General features: G+C 46.3%; 1 protein-coding gene across 2 annotated transcripts in view; it reads right to left on the bottom strand.

The window, feature by feature from the left end:
* Window positions 1-23,003, bottom strand: part of LOC140489274 (caspase recruitment domain-containing protein 11-like) — a 122,795-nt gene that overhangs the window by 38,740 nt on the left and 61,052 nt on the right. For both annotated transcript variants that reach the window (XM_072588643.1, XM_072588644.1), the window contains 7 exons: window positions 22,077-22,226; window positions 18,212-18,337; window positions 16,789-16,998; window positions 14,309-14,416; window positions 12,339-12,378; window positions 2,547-2,578; window positions 29-147 (listed from right to left, as the gene is read on the bottom strand). In XM_072588643.1, the coding sequence (XP_072444744.1) occupies window positions 29-147; window positions 2,547-2,578; window positions 12,339-12,378; window positions 14,309-14,416; window positions 16,789-16,998; window positions 18,212-18,337; window positions 22,077-22,226 (785 nt within the window). The remainder of the gene's footprint in view (window positions 1-28; window positions 148-2,546; window positions 2,579-12,338; window positions 12,379-14,308; window positions 14,417-16,788; window positions 16,999-18,211; window positions 18,338-22,076; window positions 22,227-23,003) is intronic.

The following is a 23,003-nucleotide window of genomic DNA, read 5'->3' as shown; positions in this document are numbered from 1 at the left end:
AAGTGTCCAAGATGCCAAAGGATTTTACCTGCTGTCTGGTTCCTCTTGTCTGAGTCGCCTCATCATAGATTCTTTACAAGGTGGGAATGGCATCATGGATAATCTATTCATCTCCCTCTCGTGTTCAATATCGCTCCACAACAACTCCTGAAATACAGTTCGGTTTAAGATTTACTTTCCAGAGGAGCTTGTGTTCTGCAGTGGATATTGTCCCTGTCTCTGGATTGGGGTAAAGCCTCTGTTCAAACCCCAGCACAGGACTTGATGGGCCAGGGGAGAGGTGTGTCACAAAGATGTTGATAATTAAGCTACAAACCCAAGTGGCACAGTGGCTCAGTGGTTAGCATTGCTACCTCACAGCGCCAGGGACCCAGGTTCGATTCCAGCCTTTGGGTGACTATTTGCGTGGAGTTTGCACATTCTCCCCGTGTCTGCATGGGTTTCCTCCCACAGTCCAAAGATGTGCAGGTTAGGGTGAATTGCCCACAGTGTCCAGGGATGTGTAAGTTAGGTGCCTCACTCAGGGGAAAAATGTAAAAACATAATAGGGTAGGGGATTGTGTCTGGGTGGGATATCTTCGGACGGCCAGTGTGGACTTGTTGGGCCACATGGTCTGTTTCCACACTGTGGGGATTCTATTCTTTGATTCAAAAGAACAGCGGATGCTGTGAAACAGAAATTGCTGGAAAATTTCAGCAGGTCTGGCAGCATCTGTGGAGAGGAAATTAGAGTTAACGTTTTGGGTTCAGTGACCCTTCCTCAGAACTTTCTGACACGCTGATTAGAGGTGACGAGAGTGTTCTCTGGTCCATGGTTACCCACCTGGTGGGTATAATGCATGCCATAAGACTCCATATGTATGTATTGTCCCCATTTCTTTTTTCATTCATTTGTGCTATGCTGGCGTTACTGGCTGGGCCCAGCATTTACTGTCAATCCCTAGTTGCCCCTTGAGAAGGTGGGGGTGAGCTGCAGTCCACCTGCTGTGTGTTGACCCACAATGCCATTAGGGAGGGAATTCCAGGATTTTGACCCAGCGACAGTGAGGGAACGGCAATGTATTTCCAAGTCAGGATGGGGAGTGGCTTGGAGGGGAACTTGCAGGTGGCGTTCCCATGTATCTGCTGCCCTTACCCTTCTAGATGGAAGGGTCACGGGTTTGGAAGGTGCTGTCTGAGGATCTTTGGTGAACTTCTGCAGTGCATCTTGTACACACTGCTGCTACTGAGCATCGGTGGTGAAGGGAGTGGATGCTTGTGGATGTGGGCTGCTTTGTCCTGGATGGTGTCAAGCTTGTTAACTTAAAGAATCAATGGAGAACTCTCCTGTTTCAATGAATCAAGTTCAAAGCAAATAAGTCATGAATCAAGAGGGAGTTAACACATACAAAAAGCCTTTATTATTGATTAGAGCAAAGTGGACTTCTCCGATAGCTGGGATAATTGTGTTCTGAGGAACCAAAAGGATCCCTAGGCTAGGAAGACTGTGATGCAGCCTGAGTTTCAGATTGCACACAGAAGCCAAACACTGGGGCTGCTGGAAATCTGAAGTTAAAGACAAAAGTTGCAGGAAATACTTAGCAAGTCCTGCAGCGTGACAGAAATGGAGTTTCAGGCGGAATTGATCTCTCTTCAAAACAGCAAGAAGATAGAAATGTAAATTATTGTCCTTATCTAGTTGCCCCGGGGTTTTACGAGAGTAGAAGGAGGGTGGGGGAAGAGGGGACAGGGACGAGTTAACTTGAGGAACAGCAACTTAGCTGTCAACTCAACTCTCCACAGCCTCCTGGACTCAACACATTAGATGTCCCAGCATGCTTTACAGCAGCTTCATAGACAGCAGCTTGACATCGAGCCACAGAGAGGAGATGTTAATGCAGATGGCCAAGGGCTTTGGTGAAAGAGTCTTGAGGAACGTCTTTTACAGAATCCCTACAGCGTAGAAACAGGCCATTCAGCCCACACTGACCCTCAAAAGAGCATCCCATTCGGTCCCACTATCCCCATAAACCTGCATTTCCCATGACCAATCTACCCAGCCTGCATATTCCTGAACACTATGGACAATTTCCCATGGCCAATCCACCTAACCTGCACATCTTTGGACTGTGGGAGGAAACCGGAGCACCCAGAGGGAACCCACGCAGACACAGGGAGAATGTGCAAACTCCACACAGACAGTCTAGAATTGAAACCGGGTCCCTGGCGCTGTGAGGCAGCAGTGCTAACCACTGAGCCACCCCTTAAAAGTGGGAAAGAAGCAGATGTCAACTTTGATGATGTGGCCACGCAATTGAAGGCACGCCCAACAAATAATGGAGAGATTAACACTGACAATGGTCAAGCTGCACCAAGTGGAGGGAAGCACAGTGGCCATTGGATGGTTGTACACCAGGAGGTGTTTATAGAGAAGGGTGAGGTCACTGAGGTACTTCGAAACAAGGATGAAAATTTCAAAATCACGCAAGGACCAAATTAAAATGGAAACAGTCCAACTAATGCATTAAATGCACAAAGCATGCACACTGAACACTGTGGAAACTTACCACTGGGGACAACTCTTCGCCATATTCACTCACTAGAAAATTAAAAAGAAACAGACATGTTGCTGTTGTCATTATTGTCACTTAGTAATTCAGTCATGTCGTTGTTTACAAAATAATTCATTGCATTGATATCAAGTGGGTTTCGTTTTTTTTTAATAATTTCTCAGCATTTTAGAATACTGCATTCAATGTTTTTTTCTTCCTGCTCCAGGAAGGATGTTGTGAAACCTGAAAGGGTTCGGAAAAGATCTACAAGGATGCTGCCAGGATTGGATGGTTTGAGCCACAGGGACAGGTTGAATAAGCTGGGGGCTTTTTGCTCCCTGGAGTGTCGGAGGCTGAGGGGTGAGATCAGAATTGCACACAGTATTCCAAAAGTGGCCTAACCGACGTCCTGTACACCTGCAACATGACCTCCCAACGCCTATACTCAATACACTGACTAATAGGCTGGAGTTATTTTCCCCGGAGCGTCAGAGGCTGAGGGGTGACCTCACTGAAGTTTACAAAATCATGAAGGGTATGGTTAGGTTGAATAACCAAAGTCTTTTTCCCAAGATAGCGGAGTCCAAAACTTGAGGGCATAGGTTTAGGGTGAGAGGGGAAAGATTTAAAAGGGACCTCAGGGGCAACCTTTTCATGCAGAGGGTGGTGCGTGTATGGCATGAGCTGCCAAAGGAAGTGGTGGAGGCTGGTACAATTACAACATTTAAAAGGCATCTGAATGGGTATGTGAGTAGGAAGGGTTTAGAGGGATGTGGGCCAAAAGCTGGCAAATGGGGCCAGATTAAGTTAGGATAGCTGGTTGGCATGGACTGAAGGGTCTGTTTCTGCACTGTATGACTTTATGTAGGCTTTTCATATACTGTAGTCAGCTGCATTGATATATCCAATTTCTCTGAACAATCCTTCAGGGCTATCGGCTTCAGGAGAAATTGGGATCAATTCTAACTCAGTTCAAAAGGTGGGATTCCACAGGACTGAATGAAGTTGTGGATTTACAGCAGGTATAATGAGAGGATGAGGTGGGATAGGATAGAAAATGACCTTTACACCCAGTCCTGTCCGTTTCTGACATTCAAACTGACCCCATTTATCTCAGATGGTGGTTTTAATGCAGATCCTAATCCCTCCCAGCTCACAATCTAACAGCTAGATGGGAGCCTGACTTCTCATTCGGTGACAATAAACTAAAAGACATTTGGGGTAGAGGGTTTTGGGCAGGGGTCAGGGGTCACACTTGTCATCTGAAGTATAGGCATCACTAGTAAGGCTGACATGTGTTGCTTATCCCTAGTTGTCCTTGAACTGAGGGGCTTGCAAGGCCATTTCAGAGAGCAGTTCAGCGTTTGAGAGGGTTTTGAATCATATTTAGATAAGGTTAGGAACATGGTATCATAAGAACACGAGCAGGCCATTCAGCCCAATGAACCTGTTCTATATTCATTACAATCATAATGATCGAAGATATCAATGCCAGTTTCCCTCATTATCTCCATATCACATCAAATCATTGCATTTGGAAGTCTATCAATTTCTACTTTAAACATACTCAAGAAAACTATTTTACTTAACCCTATGAACAAAAATATTTCTCCTCATCTCAGTCCTAAGTGGCTTTCTCCTTATTATTAAATGATGGTCCCCTCCTTGTAGACTCCCCAGCTCACCTTTTCCTTTCAAATTCACTCAAAGGATGGGGATATTGCCCAGAGGGTAGTTAAGAATCAACCACATCACTGTGGGTCTGGAGTCACATGGAGGCCAGACCAGGTAAGGATGGCAATTTCCTTCCTTAAAGGGCATTAGTAAATGACATGGGATTTTCCAACAATCGACAATGGAATTGTGGTCATCAGTAGACTCTTAATTCCAGATTTTGTTTTTGTTGAATTCAAATTCAAAGTCCACCATCTGCCATGACGGGATTTGAAACCAGGTCCCCAGATCATGACCTGAAACACTGAATTAATTTGTAATAATAATAATAATAATAATAATACCACCATGCCATTACCTCTCCTTGTCTATCCCTTTTAGTAGGTTCAAATGAAATAGCCTCTCATTCTTTGAAACTCTAGGGAATACAGGCCCAGTTTGTCCACTGTCTCTTCATAGGACAGTCCCACTCTCCCGGGAACAAATCTGGTGAACCTTGATTGCACTCCCTCTATGGCAGGAAGATATTCCGAAAGTAAGGAGACCACAACTGCATATAGGACTCTAGGTGGGGCCTAACCAAGGTTCAACATAATTGCGGCAAGACTTCACATTCTTGGACTGAAATGCTCTTTCAATTAAGGCTAACATTCCAATTAACTTTCTTAGTAGCTCACTGAACTTGTACCTTAGCCTTTAGTGATGTATCTATGAGAACATCAAAGATCATACAGTCATAGAGATGTACAGCATGGAAACAGACCCTTCAGTGTAACTCTTCCATGCCGATCAGATATCCTAAACTAATCTAGTCCACTGGCCAGCACTTGGCCTATATCCCTCTCAGGCCTTCCTATTCATATCGGCGAAAGTGAGGACTGCAGATGCTGGAGATTAGAGTCAAGATTAGAGTGGTGCTGGAAAAGCACAGCAGGTCAGGCAGCATCCGAGGAGCAGGAAAATCGAAGTTTCGGGCAGGAACCATTCCTGATGAAGGGCTCCTACCCAAAACGTTGATTTTCCTGCTCCTCAGATGCTGCCTGACCTGCTGTGCTTTTCCAGCACCACTCTAATCTTGACTCTTCCTATTCATATACCCATCCAGATGCCTTTTAAATGCTGTCATTATACCAGCCTCAACCACTTCCTCTGACAACTCATTCCATACACATACCATGAAGAAGTTGCCTCTCAGGTCCGTTGTAATCTTCCCCCTCTCACCCTAAACCTGTGGTTTTGCATTCCCCTACCCTGGGGGTTTAACTGCCTGAAGGAATGCAGTTGCTGTAGACTATGTAATAATTCTCTAAAAATGTATTTTAAAGAATCCATACCAGACAATTTTTCCCTGAAGCTAGTTTAAACTCTCCCCAACAACAGCAGCAAATCTCCCTGTGATGGTTCAAGTCTCCAGACCACCTGCCCCGGAACCATTTCAATCCCTCAGAAATCAGAAACAAAAGCAGAGTTGGGAAAAGCTCAGCATGTCTGGCAGCGTCTGTGCAGACAAATCAGAGTTAATGTTTCAGGTCCAGTGACCCTTCCTAAAAACCTTTCAGAAATCTGGGATCCGTCTGGTAATACGGTGGCACGGTGACTCAGTGGTCAGCACTGCTGCCTCACAGCACCACAGACCTGAGTTCGATTCCCGCCTCAGGCGACTGTATGTGTGGAACTTGTACATTCCCCCCGTGTCTGTGTGGGTTTCCTCCGGGTGCTCCGATTTCCTCCCAAAGTCCAAAGATGTGCAGGTCAGGTGAATTGGCCATGCTAAATTGCTCATCGTGTTTGGTGCTTTAGTCAGAGGGAAACGGGTCTGGGTGGGCTACCCTTCGGAGGGGCGGTGTGGACTGGTTGGGCCGAAGGGCCTGTTTCCACACTGTAGGGAATCTAATTTCCCGTCTCAAGTTAATTCTCCAACCACGTGTCCAATTTTCCTGGCAATGATAGATTACCTTCCCTGAAGAACATTCGTGAACCAGATGGGTTTTGGGACAATTGACTGTAGCTACATGGTTTTCCATGAGGCCAACTCCTTATTCCACATTTTCTTGCAATCAAATTTCACCATGCGGAGTACAAATTGCTAGTCCATTGACGTTGCCACTGAATTGTAAAAAGGCTAAATCACCGTAGTCCTACCCTCTTATTACAGAGGGAGACATCTGATGTGGATTAGCCTGAGGGTCACCACACCAAAGGTAAGAGACTGAGGAGAGACTGAGGACAGCCCTTGATGGTACCCTCAGCCGATGCTCTTAGTATCACTCCGTATTACAGACCAGCCATCCAGCCAACTGAGCTAACAGCCCCAACCATAACTACCCCTCACAGTCAGGAGCTAATGAAAAGTGCAATTCAAATTACCCTAACAGGAGCAATAACCTACAAACACGTTATCACCCATTAACTAAATGATAATTACACAAGGCTAGCTTTGTATTTAATATCTTTTTTGAATTCAAATGTCAGCAGCTGCTAGGGTAGGATTTAAATCAGACCATTGGCCAGAGGACTGGGTATTGCTAGTCCAGTGACATATCTCAGACTCCCAGCCTTAGCGTGGTCTCTAACTCCCAGCCTCAGCGTGGACTCAAACTCCCGGCCTTCGCGTCATCTCTAATTCCCGGCCTCAGTGTGGACTCAAACTGCCAGCCTCAGCGTGGTCTCAAACTGCCAGCCTCAGCATGGACTCAAACTCCCGGCCTCAGCGTGGTCTCGGACTCCTGGCCTAAGCCCAGCGTGGCCTGGAGTCAAGGCCCAGTATGGACTGGAGGCTAGTTGCCAGCGTGGACTGGGTTGGAAGGACTGTTATTCTGAACTTTATTTCTTTACTTTTCTAATTTATTCCTACGATTTGTAATGCTGGACTTCTTATTTCGTTATTTTCTAATTTTTTATCCCTAAGTATTTGTATTTAAGAATCAGTACCTGGGTACCTTGTACCTAAGATGGTTCCATAAGTGGCAACTTGTAAACACTTCACTCATGTGAGTACGTGACAATAAAGCTAATTCTATTCAATACCTCTACACCACCACCACTCACAGTCATAGAAACCACCATGAAATGACTCTGTAAGTGGTTGTAAGATGTGCTTTTGCCTGGTATTTTGTTACAAGTGTTTATTTCATATAGTTTAACACAACTAATGGAGCTGCCTTTCCTCAAAGCATCACCTCCAGGTTTGTGCTTTCCAGCTGCTCAAGAGTATTTGAAATATTTGAGCACGATTCAAGTTATCAGCAAGATAAACACTGTCTGCTACAGAGTGGGGATGTCTGTCTCAGCGGCTGGTCAAGTCAGAGTAATTAACTTGCAGCAGCTCAAACTCAATTCACACGAGTGAATCAGAGAGAGAGTTCCCACCAGCTGTGCAAACAGGTTTGAGGACAGACAGACTGAGGAATCGAGGCATCATAGGCATCTGCTGCTACTGTGCACCTCAGCGACAGATTGCTGAGCACAGCGATGGCAAACTGACTTAACAGAAAAACGCAGTCAGCCTTGCGTCCTGGATTCGCTTCAGCTGCCAGCTGTCAGCACACTGTAAACTGAGACATCCGTCGGCTCAGTGCAGGAGGAAACCACCATCTGTGGGCTCGTCAAGCATAGGTTGCTCTGACTACCCTAGCCCCGTCCCCAGACCCATTTAATTGTCCCTTCTGCTTCCCAAACTGTCTGTCTGCGTCTGTCTGTGTCTATGGATGTGCCTGTGTGTGTATTTATATATTCATCTTCGTGTGTGTGTGTGTGTGTGTGTGAGTTAGTGAGTGTGTGTGTGTGTCCATGTGCCTCTGTGCACGTGTGTGTGTGTATGTGTGTATGTATGTGTGTGTATGTATGTGTGCGTGTGTGTGTGTGTGCATCAGTGGATATGTGCATTAGTGGGTGTATGTGCCTATGTGTCTGTGATTGTGTGTGTGTGATTGTGTGTGTGTGTGATTGTGTGTGTGTGTGTGATTGTGTGACTGTGTGTGTGTGATTGTGATTGTGTGACTGTGTGTGTGTGATTGTGATTGTGTGACTGTGTGTGTGCGCACGCATCAGTAGGTGTGTGCATTAGTGGGTGTGTGTGCCTGTGTGTCTGTGATTGTGCGTGTGTTTGTGTGTATGTGTGGGTGTGTGTGTGTGTCTGCTGCCTACAGGATATTGAGAAAAGTTGAATTAACGTTGCTTCTGTCTTGCTCCAGGGATGAAAGGGTTACAAGGAGCCCATGACACTTTCAACTCTAGATACAAGCTCTATTAAAGCCACAGAGCCTTCACATATTTCTCCCCCTGTCCAGAGACAAAGTAACCAGGAAATCGTGTTGCTTTCTCTTCCTTCACGATTGTCTGCGCCCACCCCTTCCCACTGCTCTCCCTTTGCTCCACTCGCCTCCGTTGTTTGAGTCATCCTGTGCCACACACTGTTGTCTAAGGCCATAGAGAGAGCCAACCATCTCCACAGCCTATAGCAACACTACATGTTACACAGAATGGACTTACAGCACAGAAACAGGCCATTCGGCCCAAACTGGGCATGCTCCAACACAAGCTGATTCATCTCACCCTATCAACATATCTTCCTAATCTTTACCATATGTAAAATGAAACTTAGGAGAAGGCTATTTGGCCCTTTGAGTCTGCCCCTTCATTCGACATGTTCAAAGCCAATCTGATTGTCATCTCAACTCCTTTCCTGCCTGCCCCTATAATTCTACCCCTCCTCCCCCCAAAATGTATCAACTCTCTTCATTGCCTCAACATGTCTTAGGCTAACAATCACAGAGAATGCTAGAAAAACTCAGCAGGTCTGGGGGCCAGAAAGAGAGTTAACAATTCAATTCCAATATGACTTCTTCAGAATTCATTCTAGTTCTGAACTACCTAGTCAGGTCCATGCCCTCCAACAACTCACCCTCTCATCTTGGCATCCTCCCCTGCCACCGCAGGAACTGCAAAACCTCCGCCCACACCTTCTCCCTCACCTCCATCCAAGGCCCTAAAGGAGCCTTCCACATTCATCAAAGTTTTACCTGCACATCCACCAATGTCATTTATTGTGTCCGTTGCTCCCGACGCAGTCTCCTCCAGATTGGGGAGACTGGGCGCCTCCTAGCAGAGCGCTTAAGGGAACATCTCTGGGACACCCGCACCAATCAACCACACCGCCCCGTGGCCCAACATTTCAACTCCCCCTCCCACTCTGACAAGGACATGCAGGTCCTGGGCCTCCTCCACCACCGCTCCCTCACCACCCGACGCCTGGAGGAAGAACGCCTCATCTTCCGCCTCGGAACACTCCAACCCCAGGGCATCAATGTGGACTTCACCAGTTTCCTCATTTCCCCTTCCCCCACCTCACCCCAGTTCCAAACTTCCAGCTCAGCACTGTCCCCATGACTTGTCCTACCTGCCTATCTTCTTTTCCACCTATCCACTCCACCTTCCCCCCGGCCCCGACCTATCACATTCGTCCCCTCCCCCACTCACCATTGTGCTCTATTCTACTTTCTCCCCACACCCACCCTCCTCTCACTTATCTCTCCACCCTTTCAGACTCTCTGCCTGTATTCCTGATGAAGGGCTTTTGCCCGAAACGTCGATTTTCCTGCTCCTCGGATGCTGCCTGAACTGCTGTGCTTTTCCAGCACCACCCTAATCTAAACTCTGGTTTCCAGCATCTGCAGTCATTGTTTTTACCATTCACTCTATGTTTCTCTCTCCACAGATGCTGCCAGACCTGCTGAGTTTCTCCAGCATGCTTGTTCCAGCACCCACAGTATTTTGCTTTGATTCAGATATTTTAGAGGCTCAGCCAGCTTCCCCTTAAATGTATCTAAACGATGCACCTCGACTGTTCCTTCTGGTAGCAAGTCCATATCCGAACCAATGTGTCAGTGAAGATGTGCTCCTAAAACCCCCGTTGGTTTCAACGTTGATTTTGTTATCTTTATGTTCTCTACCTTTGATCACACACACAACTGGAAATACACTCCCCACACACTCCCAACAACCTTTTCGATAAACATGATTCCCAGCTTGTTCGCTCTTCACTGATAGGTTGTTGCGTGGTCCATAGAGACCAATACAATCAGGACAGGACTCATGCACATAATGGGAAGGTCCTAGGGAGTGTTGCTGAACAAAGAGTCCGTGGAGTGCAGGTTCACAGTTTCTTGAAAGTGGAGTCGCAGGTAGATAAACTACTTTAGATTAGATTACATTACATTACAGTGTGGAAACAGGCCCTTCAGCCTAACCAGTCCACACCGACCCGCCGAAGCACAACTCACCCATACCCCTACATTTACCCCTTACCTAACACTACGGGCAATTTAGCATGGCCAATTCACCTAACCTGCACATCTTTGGACTGTGGGAGGAAACCGGAGCACCCGGAGGAAACCCATGCAGACACGGGGAAAATGTGCAAACTCCACACAGTCAGTCACCTGAGGCGGGAATTGAACCCAGGTCTCTGGCGCTGTGAGGCAGCAATGTATGCTTTCCTTTATTGGTTAGTGCATTGAATATTGAAGTTGTGAGGTTAAGTTGCAGTTGTACAGGACATTGGTTAGACTATTTTTGGAGTATTGTGTGTGATTCTGGTCTCCCTGCTATAGGGATGATACTGTGAAACTTGAAAGGGTTCAGAAAGATTTACAAGGATGTTGCCAGGGTTGGAGGGTTTGAGCTATAGGGAGAGGCTAAATGGGCTGGGGCTGTTTTCCCTGGAGCGTCGGAGGCTGAGGGGTGACCTTATCGAGGTTTATAAAATTATGAGGGGCATGGATCGGATAAATAGACAAAGGTCTTTTCCCTGGGGTTGGGGAGTCCAGAACTAGAGGGCATAGGTTTAAGGTGAGAGGGGAAAGATATAAAAGGGACCTGAGGGACAACATTGTCACGCAGAGGGTGGTGCATGAATGGAATGAGCTGCCAGAGGATGTGGTGGAGGTTGGTACAATTATAGTATTTAAAAGGCATCTGAATAGGAAGGGGTTAGAGGGAGATGGGCCAAGTGCTGGCAAATAGGACTAGATTAATTTAGGATACTTGGTCGGCATAAATGACTTGGACCAAAGGGTCTGTTTCCGTGCTGTATATGTCTATGACGATCTTAAAAGAGAAATTCGACCTTCCAGTCAATAGGTGAAAGGTCAACACAATAAAATGCCTTGTTTTAAGACTTCTTCTGTAGTAAAAGGCTAAAAGCACCATTGACTAAACACGTTATTGGCAAGTAGCTCATAATGCATAAGACAACATCTTCCCCTTTTACCGTCAGCACTACCAAAAGTACACTTCACATATAGTTTACAGTGATCTTTCAGTAAACACTCCAATATCTCATGGGGAAACAGTCCAAAGTGATTTTTAGTGATTGAGGATTTATTTCTCTTCACTTCTTTTCTCAACCGGAGAAGTTTTAGTCTCAGCGCTGAGCTTTTTTTTACTCCTGGAGATTCTTCCTCTAGTACAAGTTCAACAGGGTTTTCCAACCTTGTTTCCAATCTCTCACAAGATTCCACCATCCGAGCCACATCCTGCCTGCAGCCCTTTTGCAACCTCTCCCCAACCACTCCTGCCCAAAACCAACCTGTAGCGAGGAGCATGCCATATGTTTGGAAACGCACCGCTCGGTCAAGGAATGAGAACTCGGGATGCATTCCTCGGTTTTCGTCGGATGTCTCATCCATTGCTGAAAGGAACTGACGAGGAAACCAAGCTGACTCTTCAGAACAAGGCCCAGCGTGGTCTAATCAGGCAGTGTGGAGGACAGCCAGAGGGTTGGGGCCTTTGCTCGAAAACTAAGCCGGCAGACCTCGCTCTCGGCAACACCACCATGGAGACCATGGCAGCTGCCAGAGGACAAGCAATCCCTCCAGGACCAGAGATTGCACAGGAGTGGTTTGAGGCACTTAGAAGGGGAGGGTGGAGGGTTCTAAGTTTCAGGGTCATGGAGAAAGAGAGAAATAGGCTGTCAGTGACCATCCTCTTTATCCACTGTCCTTGCGCTCAACTGCACTGCCTAAGGACCTTCTCCCCACCATTAGGGATGGATTTATATTCAATGTATTTTGTCTATTTATATCCCGTCAATGTTTGCCACTGGCTGTCAGTCATGAGGGTCACCAACTGTACCTGGAAGATCCCTGCTCTGTGTTGATGACGAATCCAATCTCTGAAATGAAAGAAGAAGGTGGAGTTTAGACATTGAACCCGAATATTCTGTTTTCCTACCAGTTACAGTCCCGCACCAATATTCCGTTCTTGGAAAGGGGCCCATTTGTAGCCCATCCCTTGAGGAATGGCGGTGAGGCAGTTAGCAATGGGCATCAAATGTTGGTCTTGGTAGTGGTGCCCAAGGTACACTGAAGCCTTTTTAAACTCATCAGCAGGAAGGGAAAGATCCAATAGGGACCTTAGGGCTAACGTTTGCACACAGAGGGTGGTGCACACAGAGGAAGTGGGGGATGCAGGTACAGCTAAACGTTTGAAAGACATTCGACAGGTACATGATTAGGAAAGTTGTAGTGGAACGGTCACCGGACCCGAAACTTAACTGATTTCTCTCCACAGGTGCTGCCGGACCCGCTGAGCTTTTCCAGTAATTTCTGTTTTTGTTTCTGTTTTCCAGCCTCCGTGGTTCTTTAAGCTTTTATTAAGGTTTAGAGGGATATGGGCCAAACGCAGGCAAATGGGACAAGTTCGGTTTAGGAAACCGGGCCAGCATGGACGGGTGGGGCCGAAGGGCCTGTTTCTGTGCCCTAAGACTCAATGGCAGAAGCAGAGAGGGGAGTTACTTTCTGTTTCACAAGCTGAAAGAGTTCTCGCTGTTTAAGGCTATGTAGCCTTATCCTTCACTCCAGCTTCCACCTTGGACTGTATCAGGTAACACACAATGTTACACATATTTGTCTAATCAACCTGTTCACAGATGTCATGACACACCTCTGGAGCAGGTGGCACTTGAACACAGGTCTCCTGGCTCAGAGGTAAAAGCACTACCACTGTACCACAAGACTCCACTCCCAGAGTGTGATAATCTCATAGGGTCTGGCTGGGGCATCAACTGGAACAGAGGACCATGTGATGATTATTTGTTAGTTAAGGGATTGGGTGAGAATGAACCAACTATATATGTGTATCTATAACATAAATATATACAGTGAATAAGTAATCAGTGGGTTGGCGTTGGTGGTGTGATTCGAAAACCATATGGTCTGGACTCTGTCTAACCAGTTGTTAGCCACTGCTGAGTAAGACAAGAGCCCAAGGGGTTCTGGATGGAGCACTGGGCCTCGTGCCCTGTTCATTATTAACATCATTCACTTCTACGTCCACAAGGTCGCTCGTTGTTGAAACTATTTCCTCTTTGACCTTTAGACAATACATCCTCAACTTGGTCACTTGCCTCCTGGCCCAGAGCAAATACAACTTGGATGGCTCAGTGGTCAGCACTGCTGCCTCACAGTGCCAGGGACCTGGGTTTGATTCTAGCCTCAGGTGACTGTCTGTGTGGAGTTTGCACATTCTCCCCGTGTCTGTGTGGGTTTCCTCCGGGTGCTCTGGTTTCCTCCTACATTCCAAAGATGTGCAGGTCAGGTGGATTGGCCGTGCTAAATTGCCCCATAGTGTCCAGGGATCTGCAGGTTAGGTGGATTGGCCAGGCTAAATTGCCCCAGAGTGTCCAGGAATGTGCAGGTTAATTGGGTCAGCCACAGGAAATGCGGGGTTACAGGGATGGGGTGGGTCTGGCTGGGATGCTCTTTGGAGGGTTGGAGCCGAATGGCCTACTTCGACATGTAGGGATTCTATAAACCTGCCCAGTATCCGTTCCACAATTGATTCCCCTTTTCTCCCCCAGGACGGTGAACTCAAAACCCACTTCCTCAATGACAGTCTTTACAATTTGTTGGTTCACGTGACGTGGGCATCACTGGCAGGAGGGCCAGTATTTGTTGCTCAAATCCAGGTGCCCTTAGGAAGGGGATGGTGAGCTCGCAGTTGTCAATTGGAAGTCAAGTTTGAAGGTCCTCAATGGTGGAGTGGGGACCGGAAATAACTGCACCGGGGCACTGAGCAATGTGCCTGGCTGTGGAAAGGCATACCTTGGTGCAGCGGCGCCTGCTGAACTTTGGAAATGGCTCCTGCTCCTGGTCTGTGCTGTTCCAGTCCTCGGGATAGTCAATAAAATTGAAGCGGCTGCTCAGCAGGTCCTGAAAATCAAACATTGATGTCAGCTGGATTGAGATTAATGATCTTGCTGTGGAACGAAGAGTTAATCTGTAAACAGCTACTGAGCATGTGTATAAAGAACTGTGACATCATGGCAAGGTATCACATGGGACAGGAGCCTGGGGTTCCAAAAGATGTCCTTTCTCACCTTCCTATGTACATGGTCATGTCCAATTACGCCAGCACAGAGTCAGTCCCCTAAACTGAGGGGATTCTAAATCTCATTGGTTATTTTATTTTCTCTTGTTTTCTTTTTTTTCCTGTTTATTTTAAAAAATTTTTAAAAATATTACCCCCACACTACCGCCTAACTGCGGTAGTGCTTATTTATTCCCCCACACCCATGTTGTGTGTGTGTAGGTGGGAGACACAGTGAAGGACACAAAGTGCACGGATCTTTATTCAATTTCCACCACCAGGAAGATAGGAAAACACCCGAGTGGCCAGTGACAAGCAGTGCCCTTCACATCAAAGGGCAAAATCTCCCGGTTATTTTTTTTTCTTTTTTTTCTTTTTTTTCTCTTTTTTTTTGGGAAAAACACCCGAGTGGCCAGTGACAAGCACTGCCCTTCACATCAAAGGGCAAAATCTCCCGGTTATATTGGTCAGCCAGGGCTCCCTGATTGGACCAGGTTAATAGCTCCAATCTATGAACTCAGATTCTATGAGGACACCTGGCTGACCTCATTCCAATCACCACGGTAGATAATCATAATTAGCCTATTCAGGACTTGAACCTGCCTCAGAGGTAGGAACACCACTACTGCACCTCAAAAGCTGCTTTCCATGCATTATAGGGTTGGCCTCATCTGCAAACAGGTTAATAGATTCCAAACCATTTGTTCTCCCCACAGGCGCCATGTTGAAATAGGACGTATCAAAGCCAGCATGATGGCTACCCTGCCCACATCGTTCCTCAGGAAGGGCTCAAAGGTCATCACCTCTGGCTTCTCCTCAGATTACCCTGGAAGGTAAAGGTGAAGCTAGCAAAAGTGGTGTTGGCCAAGCTCTTCCTGTTACACAAGTGAGGTGTATGAATTTCAGTGGTGGGGTGGTGTACATGGGTCAGAAGTCCCAAAGACTGCAGGGTAGAAACAATAATTTTGCATCTTCAGCTGGTCACATCAGGCAATGATCAGAATGCACTGACAAACCCCACAACACTGCAGCCAACATTAGACTGGGACTTTACTCATCGGAATTTAGCAGAATGAGGGGGAATCTTATGGAAACATATCAAAGTATGAAGGGAGTAGATAAGATAGAAGCAGGGAGGTTGTTTCCACTGGCAGGTGATATTAGAACGAGGGGGCACAGCCTCAAAATAAGAGGGAGCAGGTTTCGGGCTGAGTTAAGGAGGAACCTCTTCACCCAGAGGGTTGTGAGTCTGTGGAATTCTCTGCCCAATGAAGCAGTTGAGGCTACCTCGTTGAATGTTTTTAAGGCAAAGAGAGATCGATTTTTGACCAATAAAGGAGTTAAGGGTTAGGGTGAGCGGGTGGGTAAGTGGAGCTAAGCCCATGAAAAGACCAGCCATGATCGTATTGCATGACAGAGCAGGCTCGATGGGCCTGCTCCTAGTTCTTATGTTCGTATGTTAATCTGCATATTTAAAAACTTTAACAAAACCTAGCAGTTAACTGGCAGTCATCATTAACTGACAGATTTTCCGTGGAGACTCGTCAACCAGAAAATGCTTACAGGAGTGATACCTTGTAAGGAGGAGTTCTGAGGTAATTGAACACTTGGTGAAATCCTGCATTTCTATTATGACCAAAGTGCGTTAATTGACCTCTATACCACAGTGCATTACTGAAGCTCTATACAGTATTAATTCATCACCAATCAGCACTTTCCTCTCATGCAGTGTAAATGTTAGTTTTCCCCTTAAAGCGGTATTCTTGCAAAGTGTCCTGATGAGTGCAGAGGAAATGCTTCAACACAAGGTGCCCTTTTGTTCAATGATGCTCAAGTTAGCTTTCACTTAACACTACCGTGCGAAGGCGGGAAAATGTGAAAATTTACAATTAGCGTAGTCAAGGCAAATAGCAGGGAGGAAAGGAAATTTGGATAAACAGGAGGGAGAGAGGATTAAGACGATGTGCTGATCGATGAAGATGAAATGGTTAAGAAGTGGTTTGGTGTGACTGACATCGGGCAGTTGGGCTGAACGATCCGTCGTTCCTGCCCAATATTTTGTTTAATTCTACATAAAAGTCACTTTTCTGTTCAAGGGTATTTGCTGAGTGTAAAACTGTATTGACTACCACTGAAAAGTAACAAATTAACGGTGATGTATTCTGAGGCTTACAACACAAGTTCTTCCTTTCCAAGATTCAATGAAGAGACTTACATAGGGATCCAAAACGTCCACAGTACTGTTGCCCTCTCGCAATTGGTGTAGCTGGGATTGTAAGCCATCAATCTCTGCTTCCTTCCTTGCCAGCTCCATCTGGACGTTGTCCAGTTTCTCTTCCATTGCCCATACCTGCCGCCGATACCTGCTGTTATCAACCATGCTTTGGGCGTAAGCAGTCTGTGCCTCATCGCGGGCCTTTAGTGCCTTTTGAAGAGAGATGGTTTAGACATTAACAGCAAAATCAGCAATTGCTGGAAAAGTTCAGCAGGTCTGGCAGAATTTGTGAAGAGAAACCAGAGTTAACACTTCAGGTCCGGTGATCGGATCTGAAACGTTAACTTTTGATTTCTCTCCACAGTTGCTGCCAGATCTGCTGAGTTTTCCAGCAGTCTCTGTTTTCGTTTCTGACTTACAGTCTCCGCAGGTCAGTCAGTTTTTATTTAGGATGATAATGTGTTTACAGGAGTGACAAATTGTAAGGAGTCCTGAGGTAATTGAATACTTGGTGAAATCCTGCATTTGTGTTATTACCAAAGTGCATTAATTAACTTCTATACCATCGTGCATTACTGATGCTTTGTAACAGTATTAATTCATCACTGTAGCAGAATATTAATTCAGCACTATAAATAGCATGAAGTAACAACTATAGCAAAGAGCATTAATTAGCCTCTGTAACACAGCAGTAAGTCATCTCTACAGCAGAGTACTTGAGGTTCAATGACTCTTTATGAGATCAGGTGCTGAGCAGTGCAACATGTTCATTTTGTAAGGGTCACGCCTCCTCGGATCTGATCAACAAAAGGCAATCGCTACAAACATGAGAAAGGAACAGAAATAAGAACAGTATTCAAACTCTCTGCTTCCACTGCCTCTACAGGGAAAGCACTCGAAAGACAGGGCAATGGTGCAGACTCGATGGGCTGAATGGCCTCTTTCTATACTGGAGGGATTCTATGACAGCCAGGAGTTTGACCAGGTGACTGTGAATGAACAGCAACTTAAGGAACAACTTGGAGGGGAACTTGTGGGCAGTGGTGTTCCCATGTGTCTGCTGCCCTTCTAGATGCAAGAGCTCATGGGTTTGGAAGGTGTAGTCTAAGGAGCCTTAGTGAAGTGCTGCATTTATAGGTTAAAAATCACACAACACCAGGTTAGAGTTGCGACAACCACCTGATGAAGGAGCAGCGCTCCAAAAGCTAGGGCTTCCAAATAAACCTGTTTGGATTGTAACCTGGTGTGGTGTGATTTTTAACTTTGTACACTCCAGTCCAACACCGACATCTCCAAATCATTTGTAGGTGGTACTCACAGGCGCAACTGGTGAAGGGAATGAGTGGTGAGGATGCTAGATGATGAAACGGTTCATTTTGAAAGGTTATGGAATAGGGGACAGTATTGCTGACAACGGCCATACCTTGTCTCGCTCCTTCTCCACTTCTTCCAGTTGTTGTAAAATGCTAGCAATCCTTCGCTTGTGCATCTGGCACTCTTTCAGGAGCATCGCAGACTGGAGTGCAAATTCTTCTTTCTCTTTCAGGTACTGGAATTAGATAAGGTTTCTTTCAGTAATGAATAATATACATGATACTGGAAGACTGAGGGGAATGACATATACATGTGGTCCTGGACTGAGTCACATGGACAGTCTTAATTGCAAATCCATTCTCAATTTCCAGTGAGTTTGGAGGGACTACAGTTGACCAAAGCAGCAGGTCATAGAATCATTACATCACTGTCATTACATCACTATTATTACATCACTATTATTACATCACTATTATTACATCACTATTATTACATCACTGTCACTGCGTCATTGTCATTGTGTCACTGTCACTGCATCACTTTTATTACATCACTGTCGTTACTTCACTGTCACTGCATCACTGTCACTGCATCACTGTCACTGCATCACAGAGCTGGATAATTAGGAAGTAACCAGATTAGTGAGATGGTCTAAAGTCAGTGGAATCCAAATGATTCCTGATGAAGGGCTTTTGCCCGAAACGTCGATTCTCCTGCTCCATGGCTGCTGCCTGACCTGCTGTGCTTTTCCAGCACCACTCTCTCGACTCTGATCACAAGCATCTGCAGCCCTCACTTTCGCCTAGTGGAATCCAAAAGCCCAGGGAGTACAAATTCAAATCCCACCATTGCAGACTGCTGGGGTTTAAGCTGAATTCATGAGAAAATCTGGAATTGGAAGCTAAAAGCAGTGATGGTGACCATGGCAACTATCATTAATTGTTGCGAAAACCTAAGGGAAGGAAATGTGTCATCCTTACCCGGTCTAGCCTACATAGACCTCAAGACCCACAGCAACATGGCTGACTGTTAACTGCCTAGAAAGCCTCTTCATTCAAGGGCAATTAGGGCTGGACAACAAATACTGGCCTTGTTAGTGATACCCACATGCCATGAAGAAATTAGAAAAATTAACAACAAATGGAAACAGGAATATTCAGCATCTTGAGACTGCTCCACCATTCAATACAATCTTGGCTGCCTTCCCTTTGACTCAACCTTCCTGCTTTATCCCCATTTCCTGAGGAAACAAAAATCTATCTCTATCCTGAATAAACTCAATGGCTCAGCATCATCCCCAGATCTCCGGGACAGGATTCCAAAAAGTCAGCATCATTTAAACAATTATCTCATTGCTATCATGTTGCCTTTTGTGAACAGGCTTAACTCAGGGTGCCACAGTGGTTAGCACTGTTGCCTCACAGCTCCAGGGACCCAGGTTCAATTCCAGCCTCAGGCGACTGTCTGTGTGGAGTTTGCACATTCTCCCCGTGTCTGCGTGGGTTTCCTCCCACAGTCCAAAGATGTGCAGGTTAGGTAGATTGGCCATGCTAAATTGCCCATAGTGTTCAGGGATGTGTAGACTAGGTGCATTAGTCATGGGGAATGGGGCTGGTTGGGATACCCTTTGGAGGGTCAGTGTGGACTTGTTGGGTCGAATGGTCTGTTTCCACGCTGTAGGGATTCTATCGTTAACTGAAACCTAATAAGAAAATAATGTACACATTAAATCCTATTAATTAACTGATCCAATGTAGCAACATCCCATAAACACACTCTTGGCAAAGGCAAATTTAGTAAAATAGATTGTCTCACATGGAATTCTAGCAGCAGGAAGAGAACCCCAGCTTTTAGCTGTAACAGAGAGAGGAATAAGAGCTTCCACATCCAGCTTTAAGAACCAGGAAAGTCCTGTCCCTGTGGGACCTTGACACCACCCATTCAGATACTTGTATTGTTCCAACTTTAAAAAAAGACTCAAGACCTCATAAGCTGTTTATTTTATTGACTTGGAGCAGACTGCTCAGTGTCTCTGTCTCAACCTCTCTTCATAAAAAAGAACCAGGATAAAATACATCTCTTAAACCCAAGGTATCATCGTGCTAGTGAGGTACCTTTTTGAACTGCTGCAGTCCCTATGCTGTAGCACGTCTACAATGTTATTTGGGAGGGAACTCCAGGATTCTGACACAGTGACAGTGAAGGAATGGCAAATATATTTCCAAGGCAAAGGTGAGGACTGCAGATGCTGGAGATTAGAGTCAAGAGTATGGTGCTGGAAAAGCACAGCAGGTCAGGCAGCATCGAGGAGCAGGAGACTCGACATTTCAGACAAAAGCCCTTCATCAGGAATGAGGCTTGTGAGCCAAGCAGGTGGAGGGGGGGGCAAGGTAACCAAGAGTGTAATAGGTGGATGGAGGTAGGGATAATGGTGATAGGTTGGAGAGGAGGGTGGAGAGGATTGGTGGGAAGGAAGATGGACAGGTGGGACTAGTCATGAGGGCGGTGCCGAATTGGAAGGTTGGAACTGGGGTAAGGTGGGGGGAGGGGAAAATGAAGAAACGGGTGAAATCCGCATTGATGCCATGGAGTTGGAGGGTCCCAAGGTGGAAGATGAGGTGTTATTCCTCTAGGTGTCTGGTGGTTAGGGAGTGGCGGTGAGGAGGACCTGCATGTCTTTGGTGGAGTGGGAGGGGAGTTGAAGTGTTCAGCCACGGGACGGTGGGGTCGGTTGGTGCTGGTGTCCCGGAGATGTTCCCTGACGCATTCAGCGAGTAGGTGCCCTGTCTCACCAGTGTAAAGGAGACTGCATCGGGAGCAACAGACACAGTAAACGACATGTGTGGAAGTGCAGGTGGAAGACTCCTTTGGGAGCCTTGGACAGAGGTGAGGGGGGGGGGGGGAGGTGTGGGCGCAGGTTTTGCAATTCCTGCGGTGGCTGGGGAAGGTGCTGAGAGGGGAGGGTGGGTTGGTGGGGGGTGTGTGGACCTGACAAGAGAGTCACAGAAACACATTTCCAAGTCAGGATGGTGAGAGACTTCGAGGGGAACTTACAGGCAGTGGTGCTGCCATGTATCTGCTACCTTTGTCTTTCTAGATGGAAATGGTCATGGGTGTGGAAGGTGCTACTTAAGGACCCTCCCTGAGTTACTGCGGAGCATCTTGTAGATGGGACACACTGCTGCTACTAAACGGAATAAATCTATAAGGTGACGGATGGGGTGCCAATCAAGCGGACCGCTGTGTCCTGGATGGTGTCATCATTCCTGAGTGTTGTTGGGGCTGTACCCATCCAGGGCAAGTGGGGAGTATTCCATCAACCTCCTGTCTTGCGCCTTATAGATGGTGGACAGGCTGTGGGGAGTCAGGAGGTGAGCTACCTGAGGCAAAAGTTGTTACATCTCTTCAGTCCCTGCAGTGACTACATTTAAAGAATAAATTTTGTTGGCTTGAAAAATGTTTTGGGACACCCAGAGACTGTGAAGAGTGCTTCAGAATCCCAAGACTTCCTTTCCTTATGTCTACTGATAGAGAGATTACACTTCCATCAGTAGAACGCAATTTCTGATGCTGTGGCAGGGACAAGGGAGTGTGTTTGTCAGCTCTCAGCTCTCTTAAGGGCAGAGGCTGAAATTAACTCAAAATGTCAGCTAAAAGAATATTTAAGTATAGGAGCAGCTTTATGTGCAACCCTTGCATTTAAAAGACCTTTAAGGACTCTCGGCAGTATGTGTGTAAAGGTGCAACTCCATCCATTCCAACTGAGTGTTGCAAGCCACACACGCTGAACTCAGCTGCTTCACGGTCACATCTATTTTACAACTTGCAACATGTTCTACTGTTTTAAATAAACTAAACAACGCGGTTAATCAATCCCTGATGAGTGATCGATTCTCAGGTCAATATAATTAACGTGACAGGGGTTTGTAGACCGAGAGGGTACAGGGATTGCGATGAAAAGCAGACTCATTTACCTTGTCTCGGAGTTCCTCTGCCTGGTGTAGTTCCATGGCAGTGTTATGGAACTTCTTGACCAACTCCTGTCTGTCCTCAAGAGCTTCCTTTCGATCCTGATCCATGATATCCAGGAGAGCCTTCTCTGGACTGAGGAGATTGTTCCTGACCTTTCGGGAGAATGAACAAGAGACTGAAGTTTATTCCAGCACAGAGAAACCCATTTCCTCTACACTAATAACCATACTCATGCTGTGGGGATATGGCTTAATGTGGCAACTGGTAGAATTTAGGTTCAATTATACCAGTGTCTGCGTGGGTTTCCTACTAGAGTCCGAAGATGTGCAGGTTAGGTGAATTGGCCATGCTAAATTGCCCATAGTGTTCAGGGATGTGTAGGTTAGGTGCATTGGTCAGGGGTATGGGATAGGATAATAGGGAATGGCACTGGGTGGATTACTATTCAGAGGGTCAGTGTGGACTTGTTGGGCCAAAGGGCCTGTTTCCACACTGTAGATATTCGATGATTCTATTTTATTCATTCACGGGATGTGGCCTTCACTCAGAAGGAGCCAGCATTTATTATCCATTGCGAAAAGGTTTGCTGGACTCAAAATGTTAACTCTCTCTCTCTCTCCTCACAGATGTCGCCAGGCCTGCTGAGCTTCTCCAGCACTTTCTGTTTTGTTTTCTTGTTCGTGCCTAGTTGCCCTTGAGAAGGTGTTGGTGAGCTGCCTTCTTGAACTGCTGCAGTCCATTTAGTATAGAGAAACCCATAATATCTTTCCAGGAGGGAGTTCTAGGATTTTGACCCTGCAGCAGTTGAAGGAACGGTGATATATTTCCAAGTCAGGATGGCGAGTGGCTTGGAGGGGAACTTGAAGGTGGTGGTGTTCCCATATATGTGCTGCCCCTGTCCTTCCAAATAAAAGTGGTCGTGGGTTTGG

Source organism: Chiloscyllium punctatum, chromosome 18 (genome assembly GCF_047496795.1).
Source record: "Chiloscyllium punctatum isolate Juve2018m chromosome 18, sChiPun1.3, whole genome shotgun sequence".
NCBI lineage: Eukaryota > Metazoa > Chordata > Chondrichthyes > Orectolobiformes > Hemiscylliidae > Chiloscyllium > Chiloscyllium punctatum.
This window is presented reverse-complemented; position numbering and strand designations above follow the sequence as displayed.